The sequence below is a fragment of the Caretta caretta genome, chromosome 10 (genome assembly GCF_965140235.1).
Source record: "Caretta caretta isolate rCarCar2 chromosome 10, rCarCar1.hap1, whole genome shotgun sequence".
In the NCBI taxonomy this organism is placed as follows: domain Eukaryota; kingdom Metazoa; phylum Chordata; order Testudines; family Cheloniidae; genus Caretta; species Caretta caretta.
In genome coordinates this window covers 39132439-39153316 of record NC_134215.1, presented here as the reverse complement: position 1 = coordinate 39153316, position 20878 = coordinate 39132439, and the positions used below count along the sequence as shown (strand labels likewise).

The 20878-nt window shown below is 48.3% G+C and overlaps 2 protein-coding genes across 4 annotated transcripts in view; one reads left to right on the top strand and one right to left on the bottom strand.

The window, feature by feature from the left end:
- Positions 1 to 20878, bottom strand: part of CCDC78 (coiled-coil domain containing 78) — a 213124-nt gene that overhangs the window by 52454 nt on the left and 139792 nt on the right. For both annotated transcript variants that reach the window (XR_012670182.1, XR_012670183.1), the window contains exon 17: positions 532 to 672. The gene's annotated coding sequence lies outside the window, so the exon portion shown is untranslated. The remainder of the gene's footprint in view (positions 1 to 531; positions 673 to 20878) is intronic.
- The window catches only part of METRN (meteorin, glial cell differentiation regulator), a 28893-nt gene continuing 10785 nt past the window's right edge, over positions 2771 to 20878 (top strand). Inside the window, exons 1-3 of one of the 2 annotated variants that reach the window (XM_048865702.2) lie at positions 2771 to 3196; positions 10011 to 10438; positions 18424 to 18483. In XM_048865702.2, coding sequence (XP_048721659.1) covers positions 3108 to 3196; positions 10011 to 10438; positions 18424 to 18483 — 577 coding nt within the window. In that variant the 5' untranslated portion in view covers positions 2771 to 3107. Of the gene's footprint in view, positions 3197 to 10010; positions 10439 to 18423; positions 18484 to 20878 lie in introns of those variants that run through there. The other variant, XM_075132913.1, reaches the window with a different exon arrangement.

Genomic DNA, 20878 nt, shown 5'->3' with positions numbered 1-20878 from the left:
TCGGGCTCACGGGGCTCAGGTTCCAGGGCTGTTTAATTGCAATGTAGATGTTCAGACTTGGGCTGCAGCTTGAGCGCCGGGACCCTCCCACCTCGCAGGGTCCTAGAACCCAGGCTCCAACCTGAACCCAAATGTTTACACACTACAATTAAAAGTCCCTTAGCCCAAGTCCCATGAGCATGAATCAGCTGGCATTGGCCAGCTACAGGTGTCTAATTGCAGTGTAGACATATCCTTAAGCTCTTAGTTTCAGCTTCCCCATTAGTAAAATGAGGCTAATGCACACCTCTGTTATATGAGGTCTCAGTTGTAAAAAGTAATGTTTGAGGATGTAAGTATATGCATGTTAAGTGTGATCTCTTTGTAGCTCTTAAATTATTTAGTATTTTACATTGGCTGTAGTATACAATTGTGAAATGAAAACACTGTGATGAACTAGCCACTAGGTATATGTGCTGCTGCCATCTAGTGGATGGAATCAGAACTGCTCAATGATATATCATAGGCCCTATACTGCTAAGAGAAACTCACCTTCAGCACAAGTGGTCAAGGGCTTGTGTTTTTGGAGCAGGAGGTCTGAATTCTCTCTTTGCCATCACAGTGAAGGAAGGAGCAGCTTCTGTGACAACCTTAAAGTGATAGGTTGTCACAGCCCATTGCAAAATATACCTGCTTGAAGACAAACAACAGTATTGATATAGACAATGTTTTCATCAGACGCATGAGCTAAACCAGTTGTACTCACTAAGGTTTGGCCAACAAGCCAATTATCCCAAGGGGCACTGCCAACGGCTGTGTCAGTGGCACCCTTGTCTGGGGCTGCTAAATAATTCCTCTCTTAAACAGAGACAAGTCTGAACCCAAATCCCTTTCCCTAAAATGTGGGAAATGTTTGGCTCTGAATCCAAGTTTTGTGGCTCTGGCTGTTCTTAGCTGGGTGCAGGTTACCTAAACTGTCAATAGAAGTAGGGGAAAGGTGGCCTAGTGGATAGGATACTGGGATTATGAGGACTTAGGTTCAGCTTCTGGCTCAGCTATACACTTCCTTTGAGACCTTAAGAAAATAATTTAATCCACCCCTGCGCCCCGTTTCCCTATTGATCAAACAGTGGCTAGATAACATAACCCACTCTCACAGGGCTGTTGTGAGTATAAAATCCTTTAATGATTGTGAGGTGCTCAGATTCTATGGGGATGTGGGCCATATACAAACCCAGACAGATGAATGTGAAATGGGTTTTCCACGCTGAAGGAAATCTTGATCAGATCCATGCACTAAAAGGATCTTACCCAACAAACATGCCAACTTCTGGGCTGACAGTCACTGTGACTGGGGCAGTGTTTCTGACATACCAAGACACTAATTTTACAGCAGCATCCGGTCTGTGTGCATCTCTCCTCTGGCTCCTTTCTACTCACAAGCTTTCCCCCAGGACTTGTTCCACCTTAAACTTCTGCTGCTGGTTTATTATCAGACAAGAGCATAATAATGGACCATGCCATCGCTTTCAGACTGGATTCATTTTCTATGGATTCCAACAGATTGACTTCTTTCAGTATCATTTCATGGCCTGAGGGCTCTGAATCCAGATTGCAACCTCCTTTTCCCTACCCCAACCCCCCTTCCCTTTCTTTCTTTCTTCCATCCAAATTTACAATCCCTCATTACCATTCTGCTCCACCCTCTCCCTAGAGACTTTGTTCTCTTGCCTGTATCATTGCATTGCAATTGTTCCATGTTTATTTCAAACATTTTGGCGGGCTATAACTCCAATGGAAACTTAATTAATTGCAGGGCTTGTGGACCTGGGACAATAGCGTCTGAAAAAAATAAAATCATTAGGAACGGCTTTTGCAAAAAAAAAAATAAAGGAGTTTTATGCTATGCTGATGAACAGGCTAATAACAGCAACAACTGGGTAATGGGGAATGCATTCCCTGTATGTTTTCAGAGCTCTTAACAAATCTGTAATGCAATTCTATTCCATTGCTACAGACAAAAAGAAGGGTTGGGTCAGATACACAGTGGGCCAAATTCGGAAGTTCTAAGTCCAGGCAAAATACCTGTTACAAAGTTAGATGATCAGATTAAAAGAACCTTTTTTAAGATTGTACACAGCTCCATTGGCTTCATGCTCTGAATAAGGATGGAATAAAAACTGAGCAGGGACATCAAATTTGGCCCTTTATGCATAATTTGATGTTACTTAACTTATATTGTAAATATCATTTATAATTCAAGCAACCTGCATCCTGATTAGATCTACCCAAGCTGGCATTTCCTGTGTAACTTACCTCAAAACCACAGATTTGACAATTACATTTTCCAAGATAAATATTAGTCCTAGGGAGGTCAGATCCTATGTGCAAAAGACTCATTGATTCAGTGTTTTATTCATGTTGTGTGTCTGTATAATAGAAAGGGGTTTGTTTACAAGTTGTGTTCATGTATATTTTACCATTTAATCAATCAGCAGTATATATATTTCCCCAAACCTTCCTCAAAAATTAAGCATCCTCCTTCCCTCAAATCACTGTGCACACCATCAGCTGTCTGTGTGCTGAACTCCTCGCATCTGGACAACAATCACTTCAAATCAGCCTTTTCACTCTTTTTTTCTATTTCATTATATTGTTCTCAAATTCTAGTTGTTAATGGAGAAAGGGAGCCCACCCCTCATCCTTCTCTCTGCTCCGATTGGCTGAAAGTTTCCGAGCCCTGCTCCGATTGGAGAATGGCAAATCATCTCCTTCCCCCCCGCCCCCCACGCATTCGCCCCTTCGTCCACCGTCGTTGAATCTGACCAGCAATCTGTGGACACCTTAGTCAATTTCACAATGAGCCTTCTGGTCACTTTCATCTCGGCTGCTTGTCCCCTGGCTCTGAATCACAGCATCACTCCGGACTAGCAGGAGGAAGGAGGGAAATCCTGCTTTGCATCCTGACAACTTTTGCGGCGGAGGCCTGGGGAGATGGATGGCGGAGACATGCAGGCGTTAACTCCCCACGCACATTCCAGCATGGTGTCTGTTGGGGAAGGATTTACTGTAGTCTCTGGCATTTGATTCCTCCTTCTGCTTTATTGGGAGACGAAATCTTAGAGAAGATGCCTTTGGTGCTGTGGGCTCTTTGCCTTGGTGTCCTGGATACGGTCCTTTGCAGTTATTCAGAAGACCAGTGCAGCTGGAGGGGGAGGTACGAACTTCGGTCCTCAATTAAAAATAAGTAACCATTGGCAAGGATCGCCAGAGATCGCACTGTGCTAAATGTGCCCTATGGTGGGAAACTATCTGCTTTGTCCAGAAACTCAGATAACTTTCTGTTAGTAATGCAGGCTCATATCTTCCAGCCCCATTGTCCTCAGTGGGAGTTTGGACGGCCGGATGGGTATTCATGAAAAGGGCTGGTGCAGCAGAGTTTCGGGTGTTTAGGAGCTGGTGGATGGGGTAGTGCATGTTCTGGCTGAGCTGTTATAAGTATCAAGAGGGGGGCCTGATTCTGGTCGCACTTATCCTGGTGTCAATCAGGAGTAAACCCACTGAAGTCAATGGTGTAAAGGAGAGGAGCTTTTAACCAGAAGTTTGCATTCTTCTTACTTACCTATGCCCAGGGAAATAATTGAGTTTCCACTTTATGTTTGAGAAAAGGAAAATTCCAGTTCTTGTGGCTGCCATTTTTAGTCAATTGAGTTTAACTTTCACAGAGCCTCTGGGGAAAACAGATTGCTTTCCTCTAAGGAGGTGATGGTTTGGGTTCTGTCCTCTACCCCCCATTCCCCGACTGCTATCAGAGGGGGAAAGTATCTCCCTCAAAGCTAGCTAGATGAAAGCTGACAAGGTTTTAACTTAAATCCAGTCTGAGAGAACAACATCCATCCTCCCAAACCGTCTCTCTGTGAGGGGCAGCATCTTGTGTCCTCCGGCAGAGGTTATGGTCTCTGCATCACATAAACCCTCCCGCTGGCTACCTCAGCTTCTCTGTGCTCCGTAGTGGTGGGTTTTACTTGGTGTGATGATTGTTTTATTGCATCCTAGGGCTGCAGGCCTCTTATTGTTTCTTTGTAAGGTGGCAGGAGGGGAGAAAGGAGTAAAGAAGTGAAAGTGCTGGAGTTTGTTTAGTTTTTCTCATCTTTATGGCATGCCCCCTTGCAAGGTCAAAGCTGCCCCCTAGAATTAAACAGTGATCTTACTCCCTGCAGTGTTACAGGGACATGTGAGAGTTACAGACCTCTTCCACTTGCAGTTTCTTGATTCCCTGTCCTCTCCAACCTAACTGTTTTGCACTTCATAATAATATCAATAGTGAACAATAAAATCGGATGCAGTAGTAGCTAATCCTTTCCAAATACACCATGCTGCCTGCTTTCATAGGAAAAGAACTCAAGTGAAAACCTCAAAATAGAAAGCCTCTGAGCAGCCTGCTTTAATACATGAGCCAAATTGCTCTTTGACATGATTTTGTTGGGAGGTTGCAGAACTCCCAGGCCAAGGAGTCATTTAAAACCACAAACATTGTTCAGATCCGAGAACAAAGCAAGGTTTGTCAAGCAGTTACTGTAAGAGCCCTGGGGCTTGGAACACCTTTTCATTGTGTGGGTACAGTGCCTAGGATAGTGGGGCCTGAAGTGATGAAGTGAGCTGCAGCTCACAAAAGCTTATGCTCAAATAAATTTGTTAGTCTCTAAGGTGCCACAAGTACTCCTGTTCTTTTTGCGAATACAGACTAACACGGCTGCTACTCTGATACCCAAGATAGTTCAGTGGCAGCATCTGTTTCTCAGTGTTTTTGCCTATGTGCAGTTCTACAGATGAGTTAACTACAAAGGAGCAAAAACAGGTCAAGTGACTGTCACTGGTTCAGTCTAGATTAAAGACTCATGCCCTTCTACCTCCTGCTGAGACTTTTGCTTGCTTGATAGTGCAAAGAATGGAGAAGTACTCATATTATCACACTCTTACTGCTCCAAAAGCTTTGGAACTACTTTAGAAAAGTTTGGCTTTTGCTTTTACAGCAGAGATTTAACAGAATCAGTAGCCCTGAAAAGGTTTCTAAATAAATGACTTGGTCCCTCTTTTGGATCATATGTGAATATCTAGTGAATGACTGAACTAGTTTTTCCTGCCAGGCTGTAACTCTGTAGATTTCACTGTTTTGTTATGGGGCCTGGTTACAGATTCACAATTTTGGGGGACCAACCTGGGCAGATATTTCTCTCCCTCCTTTCCCTGGTCAAAGACTCAACTTGTATTAGAATAGAACACTGGGGAAGACTTGCTGGCTAGTAGACTGCAAGCCCTACTAGCTTAATGTATGCACTTTCTCAAACGACACAGAGTTGGGCTGGGTCAGTACTTGGACGAGAGACCCCATTGAAAAAACCTAAAGATTATTTTTCTTTCTTAAGCCTCTTAGCACCTTTGAGATAAGACAGCAAACCAAGATCCTGGCCACTTGTTCTCATTAATGATCCCCTGGCATTCTTTGTCAGCGTTGTGTGTATGGACCAAATTCCAAACCAGGTAATTAGCCTTCCAAATCTTACCTATAGTTTAAATCAGATACAGCTACAGTTTTCTGCACTTCAACTAACAGCGCACAGTCACACTATAGCTTAGCAACTGTTGTGTTTCATATCAAAGGTATTTCAATACAGGTGTGAAGTGCTCCTTATATATCCCTGCCTGCTTTGAGTTCTTTGGGTGGAAAGCACTATAGAACAACACAGTAGTTTTATATTATAATTTTTTTTGTTTAAAAAAAACCCAGGAGGTAGACTGGATTGGACACTAAACTATGACTAAGAAGACCTGGTTCTATTCCTGTCTCTGCTACTTGGCAAGTCACATTCCTGCTCTGTGCTTTGGTTTCCCCTGCAATCCTTTGCCTGTCTTCTCTACTGCAACCACTTTGGGGCAGAGATTGTATCCTGCTATGTGTTTGCTCTAACGGTCCCAGCTGGGTGCCCTATCCATTAGTACATGCTGCCTCTCAGAGCCTCCATTCTGTTCTCACATATGGGATTCTAATGTATCTTCATTTGCGTTACAGATAAAAGATGGTCTTGTGGGTCAGGAATGTGATTAGGAGCTGGGCTGCCTAGGCTGTGCTTCAGGCTCATGGTATGACCTTGCACAAGTCTCTCTGTGTCTCACTTTACCTGTCTAACCCACCTCATCGTGGGGGAAGGGGGACCGATGATTAATTGTTTGATTGCTTAATGCACTTGGAGATCCTTAGCTAAAAAGGGCTATCAAACACCAAAGGAGAGGTACAAAATACAATCATGGAGCCTTAAAATTCTGCCTTCCCTGCAGGGGAATGTCGCTGAAGGACACTGAGTTCCTGCACCAAACGGTTGTTCCAGGCCCACAGGGAGGGGCTAGGTTAAGGCGTCAGGAGTGGCTATAGATACTAAACGCCACCATGGAGAAAAGTGGAGGCCATAGTTCATCCTCCAGGAAGGGGGACTCCCCTCTGCACTCTCTGTTGTTTATACTGTGCACACTCCACGTGCCTAGAGATGTATACAAGGCAGCAGCGTAGTAGAGCAGCAGGATGACTTTGCCCACAGCAAGCATCTGCAGGCCTGCTGCTCAACTAAGTTTACTCTGAATGGCCTCAAATCTCTTCTTGCACAAGGAAAGTAGAGTAAATCCCATCTCGGATTCAGGAGAAAGCTGGGCTTTAATTTGTAAAAGACAACAGGCGGGCACAGGGGCAAGCTACCCCCACTGCCCCCACAACCTGTCCTTCTCTGTGAGCTCCCTCTGCCTTTCGATGGACACCTCTTAGGAGTTTGCCCAGCTGTATGGGGCTCCAGCCTTCTCCGTCTCTTCTCAGCCAAACTCCTTGGGTTCACCTTTGAGTAAGGGGAACACTATACATTGCCATTTATTCTGGAAGGAAAGGCTCTGGTGCAGTAGCTGAGCTGGTTCTATCACGTGTCCCCCAGGCTCACTTTCCCTCCAACATGCCCACTATGGCCAGCCTGAGGCATTCAAAAATTGTGAGTCAGGCACAAAAAAATCAGGATTTTTTTTTTTAAATAATAAATTTTGGGCTCTTTGCATTTGCCTTCTGGTTTCTGAGCCTTTAAGCTGTGCTCCCTTCATGTTTTCAAGCTTTGCTCTGCAGCCTCAAGAGATACAAACATCCTTTTTTAAAAAAAGAAAAGAAAGCTGGGAGTCTCACATACTCACTTGGCTCCAGGAGCTGGGGTGCTAAGAAAATCCCTCAGTATCACAAGAGTTGGCAGCAGGTCACTGAACATCACCATATGGCAACTATTAGGGCCTGGAGGACTCTTTATAATCTGTCAGTCTGGTGGGTAAGAAATGGGTCAGTGATTAAGCAGCTGCTGCAGCGGGATCTAACCAGCTTAGTCATCGGACAGCTTTCAGACATGAACTATAGGGCAGACACAACTGATGCCACAAGAGGCTGTGGTGGAGTTGGTCCTTCAGCCTGATACCTCCCCTCTAGAGCCACACCCACCGTGGCAGGCACGTGTATGCCTGCCAGAGCCCTTGCTGAGCAGGGTCCCATACAGACTCCCTGTACCAAGCTCCTGTCCTCTCAGTTAGCAAAGCATAAGCCAGGAGACAACAAAAGCTCCTGAGTGGTGTCTGAGGCCTGGGATATGCAGGAGATAAGACTAGATGATCTGGTGGCCACTTCTGGACCCAAACTCAATGATTATGATAAAACCTCAGGCCAACAATGTCACAGAGGCCAGTGATTTGCAGGTACCCTCTAGAGCAGTGGTTCTTAACCTGGGGTGCATGCACCCCCTGGGGGTGCGAGACATGCCAGATTTTTTCAGAAGGTAAATCATTGAAAACACAAATTGAGCACAGGCACGTAAGTACAACTACTTTGTTTCATCAAACCTATGTATTTATTAACATTATACATTTAACAATTACTATAATATACAAACAAAAATATATCTACTTTTAAAGAACTGACCTACTTCAATGATTTTTGATAAGGGGTGAGAGAACATATTTTGAGAACCAAAGGGGTGCAGGCTGCAGTAAAGGTTAAGAACCACTGCTCTAGAGGCATCTTGAACCAGGAGGTGCTGAACATCCACAAGTGAAATCTCTACAAGCTGCTGGGGCCCAGTAGCTCAGACAATGAGGTTCAAGATATTAGCCCCCCGCAAAAAAACTGAGGGCCTCCCCTCACAATCAGAGGCCAGGCTTGAAAATTCTGGCCATGGAAAGGAGGAGTTTGGTGGTGGCCAGGCAGCCAGAAAGAAGATAAAGTCTTAGGGAAAGAGGAGGATGTTCATCTCTTGGGAAGATCAGGCATAATTTGGATAAAGAAGAGCATGAGACGTCCAGGCCTGGAGCCTGGTATGCCATGTATTCAAGCTTAGTGGTGTCTTTGGTTGGGAGATGCTGATATAATAGGGATAAGAGCAGCTTCATTCCCTGGAGCCTTTCCACCTCATAATGCTGCATCTTGGCAGGGGGTTAGACTAGCTGACTCTTGCAGTCCCTGCTAGCCTAGGATTCTGTGACTGTCATGCTGCTTCTGCAGTGAGGTAGAGAAGGGGGCCCCCAGCGCTGCATTTGCGTCTGAACTTCACCAAAGCATCAGGGTGTCTGGAGCCAAGGTCTGGGTTCAGCACCCAGAGAAAAAATGAGGAACAGCTAAGAAATTTGGATAGGGGCAGTGGATTTGGGGATACAGGGTCTGACTCAGGTCCATCTCCACCTGGAACAGGTGATTTCCAAGCTGGTCGCACAGTAATTGAGCAGGCTGCTCCACAAGGAAGGAGCGAGTAAGCATGAAGTCAGCCCAGAACTGGAGGAGGAAGACAAAAGGAGCAGTCAGGAAAGTGTTCAGCCTGACTCTTTGTTACAAGCCCACATTCTAGCTCCGTCATGGAGTGCCCCAGTCACTAAAACCCACATCCTGCAAGGGAGTTAAGTGCTTACATCCAATTGATTTGAGTGGGAGTTAGGCATCTAACTTAAATACCTTAGAGGATCAGGGCCTAGTCCTACTCCCAAGGCTCTTGGCAAGTGGAGTCAGTGCTGGTAGCTGTGGCCATTGGATGCTAGTTTAATCTGCTGCATGGCGAGACCATTGGGAGCTGAAGTGGCCCTGGAGCATGCTGGGATAGAGAGCCTTGTGCCAATGGGCTAGTACAGTGGTTCTCAGCCCAGGGCCCGTGGCTGCATGCAGCCCAATTAGCACACAGCTGTGGCCCAGCTCAGCTGTGTGCTAAAGTCTGCCTGCATGCCAGGGTCTGCCAGGTTCTCAGTGCGGAGGGATCCGGGCTGCCCACCGCCTAGCGTGGCGGGGTCAGGGTAAGGGCTGCCAGCCCGCCCCATGTGGTAGCAGTCCGGGGTTCAGGTTGCCAGCCAGCCCCGTGGAGTCAGGTGTCCAGGGCTGCCAGCTGGCCCCACAGGGTTGGGGCCTGGGGCAGCTGCCTGGCCCCGCAAACTCTGGAGTCCAGGGCAGCTACGGGGTGAGGATCCGGGGTTGGGGCAACTGGCCAGCCCTGCACGGCAGGGGTCCAGGGTCGGGGAAGCCAGCCCGCCCCACGCAGCAGGGGTCTGGGGTTGGGGCAGGCGGCCGGCCCCGTGAACTCCAGGGTCTGGGGCAGCCAGCCGGCCCCAGTCCAGGGAAGCTGCATGGCAGGGGTCCAGGGCTGCCAACCCACCTCATGGGGTCCGGGGCAGCGGCCCGGCCCTGCAAGCACTGAGGTTCAGGGCAGCCATGTGGTGGGGGTCTGGGGCAGACAGTCACCCAGCCCCACAAGCTCTGGGGTCCAGGGCAGACATGTGGTGGGAGTCCGGAGCAGCCATGCGGCAAGGGTCTGGGGTGGGAAGCCAGCCCCACATGGCAGGGGTCCGGACTGCTGCTGCCCTGCCACTTGGCCCCTGCGGCCCAGCTAACACATTGTGGGCCACATATGCGGCCCACAATGTGTAATAAGTTGAGAACCACTGGACTAGTAATATGGTAACATGCGTTTGTTCTCCCCTTGCAGTGGCCTGTCCCAGGAATCGGGCAGCGTGGAGCAGATCTCTCTACACTGTGCTGAGGGCTCACTTGAGTGGCTGTACCCAGCCGGGGCTTTACGCCTCAGCCTCTCCCCTCGCCTCCCCATTAGCACTGCAGCCAAAGGGAAGAGCCCCAGGCAGGTCACCACCTGTATCAAGCCCTCCAGCACCTTCCGAGGAGCTCAGATCTATCTGGAGAGGAATGGGATCCTGGAGCTGCTGTTGTCTGAGGCAGATGCCTCCCTTCGCCGCAGGGTGCGCTGCTTCACCTGGCTGCCCCAGGAGAAAGTGGCACTGTTCCTTCAGTCTACCCTGCACCAGGACATCAGCCGTCGGATTGCTGCCTTCCGCTATGAGCTGCGGGGAGACTGGAACTCACGCCTCTCACTGCCCTCCAGCAACCTCAGCATGGAAGGTAAATAGCCAGTGGCATGGCTCCACAGGGTGCAAGTGTAACACTGACAGACCCTGGCCATCGGTGGGCGGGAAAGAACCTGGGACCTCTGGAGCTAAATGTATGAGCCTCTACTGCATGACCTAAAAGCCATACAGCCAAGTCTGTAAAGAAGACTCATTAATCTCTCTCTCTAAGTAGTCTTGGTGCCACGAGAGGGAACAGAACACCACACCCAGGAGGTGTGTGGGTTACACCAGGACTATTAACCAATTTCGCTGCTAATCTGTATTGCCCTCCTGTCCTGTCCTGTGACTTTGCCAGTCTCCTCCCTCACTGGGCAAGGAGGGTGAGATCCACCACAACAGTGTCCTCCTGACATGAGCTGCTGCTCCAGCAGGATGAGATTCCTTACTGCATTGTTCTACCAGGGCCAGCTAAAAATCTAGACTTGTGCGCATCCTTTTAGAGAGGGAGGCTGGCTGAAGCAGGACACAAGGACCCAGGACTCCTGGGTTCTATTTCTGATTCTGACACTGACTCACTCACTGCATAACCTTGGGCAAATTGCTTCACCTCTTTGTACTTCAGCTTCCCTCTCTGTAAGATCAGGGTACCACTGCTGATATACTTCACAGGATAATTAATTATTAAAAGATCAGTCCTCAAGGCCTTACTTAGTTTGAATTCAGGCAAAATTCCTCTCGATTAATGAAGACAATGGGAAGTTTTGCTTGAGTCAGTGTGCCAGGATTGGGCCCATTATTGACCGCAATAGCAGGGCCCTGAGCCACGCAGCTGTTACACAGTAGGAGCATTTTGGTCAGTGGGAATCTTCTTGGGTTTCTTGCTGCTCCAGGCTGCAAAGAGGCACAGGCTGTAGGAGGTTCCAGCTACTGGCTGCTAAAGGACCCGCATGATGTGGGCCTCCTGTCAGGGACAGGGAGGGGATGGCAACCCAAGCTGGCCTCTTTTCCTGAGCGTGTTTAGAGAGCGAAGCCAGGAGCCGGAGGAGGATCTCAAAGCAGCTCCTATAGACATGTTTAATCAGTGCCATCTCGCTCCACGGCTGAGCTAACAAAAGTCCACTCTGCAGCCCGTGAGGGACATCCCTGCCATTCAGCCACCCCAGAGATAAGGGGCTCTCCTGGTTGCCATGGCAACCCCGGCATTCTCCACATGGGAATGGCAAGGGTTGCTCTCTTGCAGCGCCCTGTGAACCCTAAATACGGGATTAGTGTGACTGGTTTTTCAGGAAAGGGGATTTGGAAAGAAATAGCCTGGCCCTGCAGCAATGGTGCTCCTCCCCCCTCTTCTCCTTCCCAGCCATAGGAACACCTCCGATGGCAGCAGAGCTGACCCCTGGGTCAGGGAAAGAGCACAAAGATCTGGAAGCTGTGGGCTGGGTGAATTAGCAGTATTTTGCCACAGAGCTAGCATACCCCTCCCTGACTGGAGAGCTAGTCTGTCCTAGTCAGGTTCATCACCCCATGTAAAGGTACCATAACACCAACACCTGCCACAAGGGCTTGTCTGGGAACCTTGAGCCTAGAGACAACCTGAGCCTGTCTGTATAAGAGGACAGAAACCGACTGTTGAATCCCAGGCACCTTGAACACCAGGAAAGTTCTCCTCCTACTCTGGGTTCTCAGCTCGAAAGCTCAGCAGTGTTTGAACCAGGGAGGGACATGCATGTGGTAGGGGTCATTCAGACCAAGGGAAACTTGGGTTCAAGCCAAATCCCTGGCTCCATCTCTAGCCTATATCACAGAAGGGGAGCATGTCATTGCCTTCCTCCTGTGGCAACTGTCAATCACTGTGTATTTCTGATTATTAAAGAACACTGGGGTTGGGGTAGAGGAAACATTTCCCCTTGGTGAGAAATAGCATTCATGGCCCTGTTCAGAATGTCCCAAGAATGGAGAGGGCTTCCCCTCTCCCCTAATGGCTGTTACCAGTTCAGTTTCATTTGGCTCTTACTTCCCAGTTTGTATGGGTAGTAGAAGAGGCTCCTCCTCAAAGGGCACACGGTGGTCCCGTGAGTGTGCTCCAAGTCAGGGACTCTGTATTCTGTTCCCAGGGCAAGTCACTGAACAGCTCAGTTTCCTGCTCTCTGCACTGGGGATGCCAACAATGAACTACCATGCAGGGGAGGGGCAAGGATACATGAATTGCTCTTTGTAAAGCGCTTTGAGACCTTTAGATTGACAGGTTAGGGGAAGGATAAACTGTACTGGGAGGAAAGATGGTCTTGTACTTAACACAGCACCCTGAGAGTCAGTTCAATTCCTGGCTCTGCCACAGACTCCTCAGCTGACCTTGGGCAAGTCATTTAAGCACTTTGTTCCCCAGCTGTAAAGCAAGGGTGGTCATGCTTGCTTTCTCCCTCTCCTTATCGATCCTGTCTGTTTAGCTTGTAACTGCTTTAGGTCAGAGCTGTCTCTTGCTATGTGTACATACAGCACCTGGCAGAATGAGGGGTCTGTGAACATAAGAATGGTCATACTGGGTCAGACCAAAGGTCCATCTAGCCCAGTATCCTGTCTTCCAACAGTGGCCAATGTCAGGTGCCCCAGAGGGAATGGACAGAACAGGTAATCATCAAGTGATCCATCCCCTGTGTCCCATTTCCAGCTTCTGGCAAACAGAGGCTAGGGACATGATCCCTGGCCCATCCTGGCTAATAGCCATTGATGGACCTATCCTCCATTAACTCTTCTAGTTCTTTTTTGAACCCTGTTATAGTCTTAGCCTTCACAACATCCTCTGGCAAGGAGTTCCACAGGTTTACTGTGCGTTGTGTGAAAAAACAAATGTTTCCTTTTGTTTTAAATCTGCTGCCTATTAATTTCATTTGGTGACCCCATAGTTCTTGTGTTATGAGGAGTAAATAACACATCCTTCCTTACTTTCTCCACACCAGTCATGATTTTATAGACCTCTACCATATCCCCCCTTAGTCATCTCTTTTCCAAGCTGAAAAGTCCCCGTCTTATTAATATTTCCTCATCTGGCAGCAGCTCCATATCCCTAATCATTTTTGGTGCCCTTTTCTGAACCTTTTCTATTCCAGTGTATCTTTTTTGAGATGGGGCGATCATATCTGCATGCAGTATTCAAGATGTGGGCATACCATGGATTTATATAGAGGCAATATGATATTTTCTGTCTTATTATCTATCTCATTTGTAATGATTCCCAACATTCTGTTCACTTTTTTGACTGCTGCTGCACATTGAGTGAATGTTTTCAGAGAACTATCCACAACTCTCTTTCTTGAGTGGTAAAAGCTAATTTAGACCCCATCATTTTATATGTATGATTGGGATTATGTTTTCCAATGTGCATTACTTTGCATTTACCAACATTGAATTTCACCTCCCATTTTGTTGCCCAGTCACCTGGTTTTGTGATATCTTTTTGTAGCTCTTTGCAGTCTGCTTGGGACTTAACTATCTTGAGTAGTTTTGAATCAAATTTTGCCACCTCACTGTTTAGCCCTTTTTCCAGATCATTTATGAATATGTTGAATAGGATGGGTCCCAGTACAGACCCCTGAGGGACACCACTATTTACCTCTCTCCATTCTGAAAACTGACCATTTATTCCTACCCTTTGTTTCCTATCTTTTAACCAGTTACCAATCCATGAGAGGACCTTCCCTTTCATCCCATCACAACTTACTTTGCTTAAGAGCCTTTGGTGAGAGACCTTGTCAAAGGCTTTCTGAAAATCTAAGTACACTATATTCACTGTATCCCCCTTGTCCACATGCTTGTTGACCCCCTCAAAGAATTCTAGTATATTGGTGAGGCATGATTTCCCTTTACAAAAACCATGTTGACTCTTCTCCAACAAGTTATGTTCATCTAGATGTCTGACCATTTTATTCTTTACTATAGTTTCAACCAGTTTGCCTGGTACTGAAGTCAGGCTTACTTGCCTGTAATTGCCAGGATAACCTCTGGAGCCCTTTTTAAAAATTGACATCATATTAGCTATCCTCCAGTCATTTGGTACAGAAGCTGATTTAAACGATAGGTTACAATCTAAAGTTAGTAGGTCTGCAATTTCACATCTGAGTTCCTTCAGAACTCTTGGGTGAATACCATCTGGGCCTGGTGACTTATTACTGTTTAGTTTATCAATTTGTTCCAAAACCTCCTCTAATGACACCTCAATCTGGGACACTTGCTCAGATTTGTTGCCTAAAAAGAATGGCCCAGGTTTGGGAATCTCCCTCACATCCTCAGCCATGAAGACCGATACAAAGAATTCATTTAGTTTCTCCGCAATGGCCTTATCGTCCTTGAGTGCTTCTTTAGCATCTCGATCGTCCAATGGCCCCACTGGTTGTTTAGCAGGCTTCACTGTGACCCAGGGACCACTTGATGCCAACTGACAGAGGTCGCAGAGGGGATGCATAATAATACTATTATAAACTGGAGGTCAGGCAGGACCAAAACTCATGTGTGTGTGGACCGCCCAGCCTGCAACTCAGGTGTACACAGCTTGGAACATCACCAGACAGCCTGTACAGGAAAGATACTGTCGTACTGTAGGATGATGGGGAACAACACATCAGCCTGTGAGTGTGTTTTTGGGGGGCACCATGCCACAGAAATGAAGCAAGTGTACGAAGTTTTCCATGGGGAACATGATACACAGAAGCTATGTGGTCTAGTGACTTGAATTCAGGGCTAACAGTCAAGAATTTGTCAGCTCAGTTCCTGCACTCTGCTGCCAATTCACTGTGTTGCTTTGGGCAAATCACTTTACCTCTCTTTGCTGCCAAATGGGATAATGCTTCCTTGGGTCCTTGGGAAGGGAGATGCAAAGATAAATTAATGCTTGAGAAATATGAATGCTAAATATTATTCCCCTTTTGGCTGAGTAGTGTGTGGCCCAAGCAGTGTTAGCCCATGAGATCTGGCAAAGCTCAGAGAGGGTTATGAACAGCAGTTAGTCCTGTTGCACTTGCCCAGCCCCACGGCCTCAGCCCAGAGGGCAGCCTGGCTCAGACAGATGTGCACCTCAGCTTAAGGATTCCTTTCAGTCTCTGCTCCAGAGTGTGAACTCCAGGGGCGGAGGGGTGGGCAGTGGTATCTTGACTTGTTTTTCTGGTTCCAGCGGCTAGTGCACCAATTCTGAAATGTGCTTTCTCTGGTCTCTTAACTCCTTATGCTCTCTGGAGGGGCAGTGGAGCAGTCTCAACAGTGCCTTACACCAGAGGTGCTCAGTCTTTTTCTTTCTGAGGCCCCCACAACATGCTATAAAAACTCCACAGCCTACATGTGCCACAACTACTAGTTTTCTGCATATAAAAGCCAGGGCCAGCATTAGGGGAAGCAAGCAGGGTCACACCACAGAGGACCCTGCTAAGGTAAGTTGCTCAGGCTTCAGCTTCAGCCTCAGGTGGCGGGACTTGGGGCCCCGGGCTTCAGTGCCATGCAGTAGGGCTTGAGCCCCAGCAAGTCGAATGCCAGCCCTGCTTGGCGGGCCCCCTGAAACCTGCTCACAGCTCCCCAGGGGGCCCTGGACCCCTGGCTGAGAACCACTGTCTTACACAGCCATTTGCTCAGTGGAGACTGCCCTGCACTATGGAGAAAGGAGGGGTTTTGCTGAGAGTGACTTTTGCCAGTGGTGGATTACCCTTGCCCAGGGGGCCCAGCCAATTGGGGCGCCCCGGAAAAATGAGCACCACAGCAGAAATTTGCTATGGGGCGGCAGAAGCCAGGAGCCCTGGCAGAAGCCGTGGGGCAGGCAGGGGAAGCCCCAGCACCAAGACCCAGGTCCCCAGGAGAAGCACGGGGCAGCGGGGAAAGTCCCAGCACCTGGAGCCCTCGCTGTAGCCCTGAGTCTCAAGTAGCTCTCACTCACCGCTGTGGAGCTGGGCCTGTGGTGGGGGGGACAGAGCTTCTCTGGTCTTGAGGCTGCAGTGGGGGCGGGAGAAAGGAGCGAACAGGAGGTAGGGGTGGGAATGGGGGTGAAGTGGGGGGGCAGAATGGGGGGGTGGGACTGTGGGCGAAACAGGGGCAGGGCTATGAGGGAAGGGGTGGAATGGGGTTGGGCCATGGGCGGGGCCCCAGTTCTGGCGCCAGGGTTCCTCCACTTGCTCTGAACCAGGGCCCCAGGAGACCTTCAGCCGACTCTGCCTTTACATACCATGTGCAGAGCAGGGGTGGGCGGGAACAGGAGGATCTGTTGTCTCAGCGGAGCTTGGGACAGTAAGGAATTGGGATGCAGTCTCCCAAACTGGTACTACACCAGAGATGGAAGTCAGCAGCTAGAGATCTGGGGAAAGGGAGCCAGGCTAGAATGGAAACCAATACGCCCAAACACTGACCCGGGTCATCACCTTCCTCTGGCAGAATGGTTGTATTTTGACTGCAGGGTAAAGCTGGACTCTTGATCTAACTCTCACAGGTGAGAAATCTGATGAGGTTCAATAAGGATAAGTGCAGGGTCCTGCACTTAGGACGGAAGAACCCAATGCACAGCTACAGACTAGGGACCGAATGGCTAGGCAGCAGTTCTGCGGAAAAGGACCTAGGGGTGACAGTGGACGAGAAGCTGGATATGAGTCAGCAGTGTGCCCTTGTTGCCAAGAAGGCCAATGGCATTTTGGGATGTATAAGTAGGGGCATAGCGAGCAGATCGAGGGACGTGATCGTTCCCCTCTATTCGACATTGGTGAGGCCTCATCTGGAGTACTGTGTCCAGTTTTGGGCCCCACACTACAAGAAGGATGTGGATAAATTGGAGAGAGTCCAGCGAAGGGCAACAAAAATGATTAGGGGTCTGGAACACATGACTTATGAGGAGAGGCTGAGGGAGCTGGGATTGTTTAGCCTGCAGAAGAGAAGAATGAGGGGGGATTTGATAGCTGCTTTCAACTACCTGAAAGGGGGTTCCAAAGAGGATGGCTCTAGACTGTTCTCAATGGTAGCAGATGACAGAACGAGGAGTAATGGTCTCAAGTTGCAGTGGGGGAGGTTTAGATTGGATATTAGGAAAAACTTTTTCACTAAGAGGGTGGTGAAACACTGGAATGCGTTACCTAGGGAGGTGGTAGAATCTCCTTCCTTAGAGGTTTTTAAGGTCAGGCTTGACAAAGCCCTGGCTGGGATGATGTAGTTGGGAATTGGTCCTGCTTCGAGCAGGGGGTTGGACTACATGACCTTCAGGGGTCCCTTCCAACCCTGAGATACTATGATTCTATGACTCTATGATTCTAGGTGTTGCATGTGTGAGCACAAGCTACAAAGTACAGAGCAAGGCAGGGAGAGCGCAGCTGCCAACTTTCTACTGCCCAGGAGCAGGAGTGAGGCCTAAGAGAGGAGAGTGTAGCTAAACAGCTCATTAGCATGATGAGGATCACACTTCAGCCCACATTTCCTCCAACACACTTGTTCTCTGCCCACAGAGGGTTCGATGCTCTGTCCCTCAGTGCAGAAGGTACTGTCCAGCACTGCTTATGTTCTGCATGCATAACCTCTGCCTGCAATGGCCCACAAGCACCTTGCACATCCTGTGGAGCACCATGGAAGCACTTGGATACAGGATACCAGCAATCCCTATCTTGTTCTTCCCTTCTCCTGAGCAGCTCATTGCAATTCCTGACTCAGCAGAGCTCCCTCAGAGCACATTGCCTCTGCAGCTTTCCCCACACAAATCCAGAAGCTCTGAGCTTGACTCTGGGACCTTTGTATTTTCTCTGCAGAATCCACATCCTTTGTGCATGGTGCTATTGCAGGGGGAAGCTGTATTCCACGAGGCCAGCTTCCAAGTAGAGAGAGCCCCGAGAGGGCACTGGGCAGCAGAGCAACCCTTGTGAGAACAAAGGCAGAGCCCCAGGCACCCGATGGTCTGAGGAGGCCAGATGGCGATGCTGTGTGGCACCTGCAAACAAAAGGGATTAAGCCAGCATTCCCGCCTCGGGAATATCTGAGAAGAAAGCCTGGGACTCACTTCTAACACAACTTTTCTCTGTTTGAATGCTGCAGGGGCATGCCGGCCGTGTAATAACACGGAGATCTTGATGGCCATTTGCACTAGTGACTTTGGTGAGTAAGCTTTTGCCATTTCTACATTTACTGTTGACCTCTTCTGCTTCACATTCTCTTCCCCCACGGGTTCTTTTTCCAGGAATCGGGGGTGTCTGACATCAGTGGATCCAAGAATTAAACACAGAACAAAGAAAAATCCAGTCTCTGATGTCCCCATGATAAAGAGACATGCTAACCAGCACATAATACACAGTACTGTTTAGCACTGGCCTCTACTAGAGAGAATGAGAACAGCTCAGTTATGTGTCATAGGCCTTATGACAACTAAGGAGATTCTTCCTTATCTCAAGTGGTAAGGAACTGTGCTGGTGGATTAAAAGGCCTTGAAATCTATTCCCCGTCTTACCAAGGAGTTTTGGGAGATCTCTGGCAAGCACTAGAGCTGTGCAGAGTGCAACAATTTCATTCCGGGGCAGTTCTCAAGGTTCTGAACTTTATTTTTGTTCCACATTAGAACATTTCACACGTTTTAGCTAAACTGAATCATGTTGAAACATCTGTTTTTGGATGGAAAATGTGAGCTTTTCAATCTGGGTCGCCTTCCCTCATCAGATGTGACCAGAGAGCCCTTGGCCAAAAAAAGCCTCGCCTATGAAAGCAGGCTAAACCAATACGTTTCTGCAAAACGTTTCCTCTTTGACAAAATTGCATATATCAGTCAAAGTCATTTGGTCAAAAATGTTCCACCCCGCTCTAGTAAGTATTGGAATGAAAGCTGGAGTACTGTGTGGCCAGATTTGTTACTTAATGTACTCTGTGTTGAGTCTTTCATACACCCCTGTATTCCACTGGTCTTCCCAGTGAAATAATTGGTGCAGAAATAAAAGAGGAAGAGGGAGAAATTCAACAGCATAGGCAAAGCAGAAAAGCTCCTTCTCCTGCAGCACAGAAGCCAGGCACTTGAAATGGGAAGGAGGGGACATCTTTTCATCCTTGCCAGCCCCTGCACGCACACACAGGGTTGGGCATAGTCCAGATCTGACAGAGCATGTGCATGGGAGCTATTCGCAGTGTGAACTTTCCATATGCTGAGCAAAACAAGGGGCAGTTGGTGTGGAATCACAGAGAGCCCAGTGTGGCAGCTTTACAACGGCAAACAAACCAGCCATTGCCCTTTGTTCCTGCCACTTAATTAGCTGACTCATAGCTGGCAGGCCAGGCCATGGCAGAGTTAATATTGTCAGCAGGTAGCCTGTGGTAAGTGCTGCCGACAGAGCTAAGCCAAGGCATTTGCTCCCAGGCTGTGACCATGCAGCCGAAAACAGCCTTGCTCCTATTTAAATGTCCACACATGGCTGTGCCACAGTGTACAGTTGCCAATTATTCCTGCACGTGCTGTTAAGCTTCTAATTTGCATCTCTAAACAGTAGAAGGAGGGTCAGGGGTCACTGGCTGTCCAGTCCAGAGTTGCCATGCCAATGAAGAAGCCAAACGTAAGAGCAAGGGATTTGCTATGCTAGATCAGATCATAAATCCAGTGGTCTGGCAGAGGCCAATACCTGCTGATTCAGGGAAGGCCAACCCCACTAGAATGCACCCAGCTAATTGTGCAGTATTACACATAATATGTGCAGGGAGGGGAAAATCCCTTCCTGACCCTCACAGGCGATCAGTGCATGCACTGAAGAATGGGGCTTCATAACCTTTATCTCAGTACATAACTGTGAATGCTAGGAAATGCCCATGAGTATCCAGCCTATGTATTCAATGACCCCCAGCAAAAGCACATTCCCCAGGTTGGCTGTCCTCTGTGTGAAGGGGGATATTCTTTTGTGTTCTTTCTAAACTTACCAGCCATTTCTTTCATGGAGTGACATCCCAACTAGAACAGAGAGAGAGGGGTGGTGATGATCCCTTTAGAATACAGCACTTGACATCCATCATCTGCATTACAAGGGGATTAGCACAGGAGAACCCACTGAGCACTGGTCTATACTAGACTTCTGCGGGGGATGCAGCTCTAGCCGTGGTAGTAAGGATAAGAGCACTGGCATGGATTGAGCATGGGTGTTTTTGCCACTGTCCCCTAGACTTACTCAAGTATCTCCCCTTCTTATTTTGGCCAGTGAACCTCAATTCTCTCCTGCAGCTCCCCTGCCCACAAAGCACTGGTAACTGGGCTCAGTGCAGGAATCCCTGGGAGAGGTTCTCTGGCCTGTGTTATGCAGGAGGTCAGACTTGATGCTCACAGTGGTTCCTTCTGGTCTTACAAATCTATAATGCACCTCCATTGTGACCTGCAGTCCCTTCAACTATTCCAGCACCACATCCCCATGCAGAGCTGCCAGTGTGCTGAACATGTAAATACATCAGCCTTTGGGCCCAGGTCTCCAGAAATAAGAGGCTGGTGCAGTGACCCAGTGGATAGCCTGTGCCACCTGGACCTAGTCAG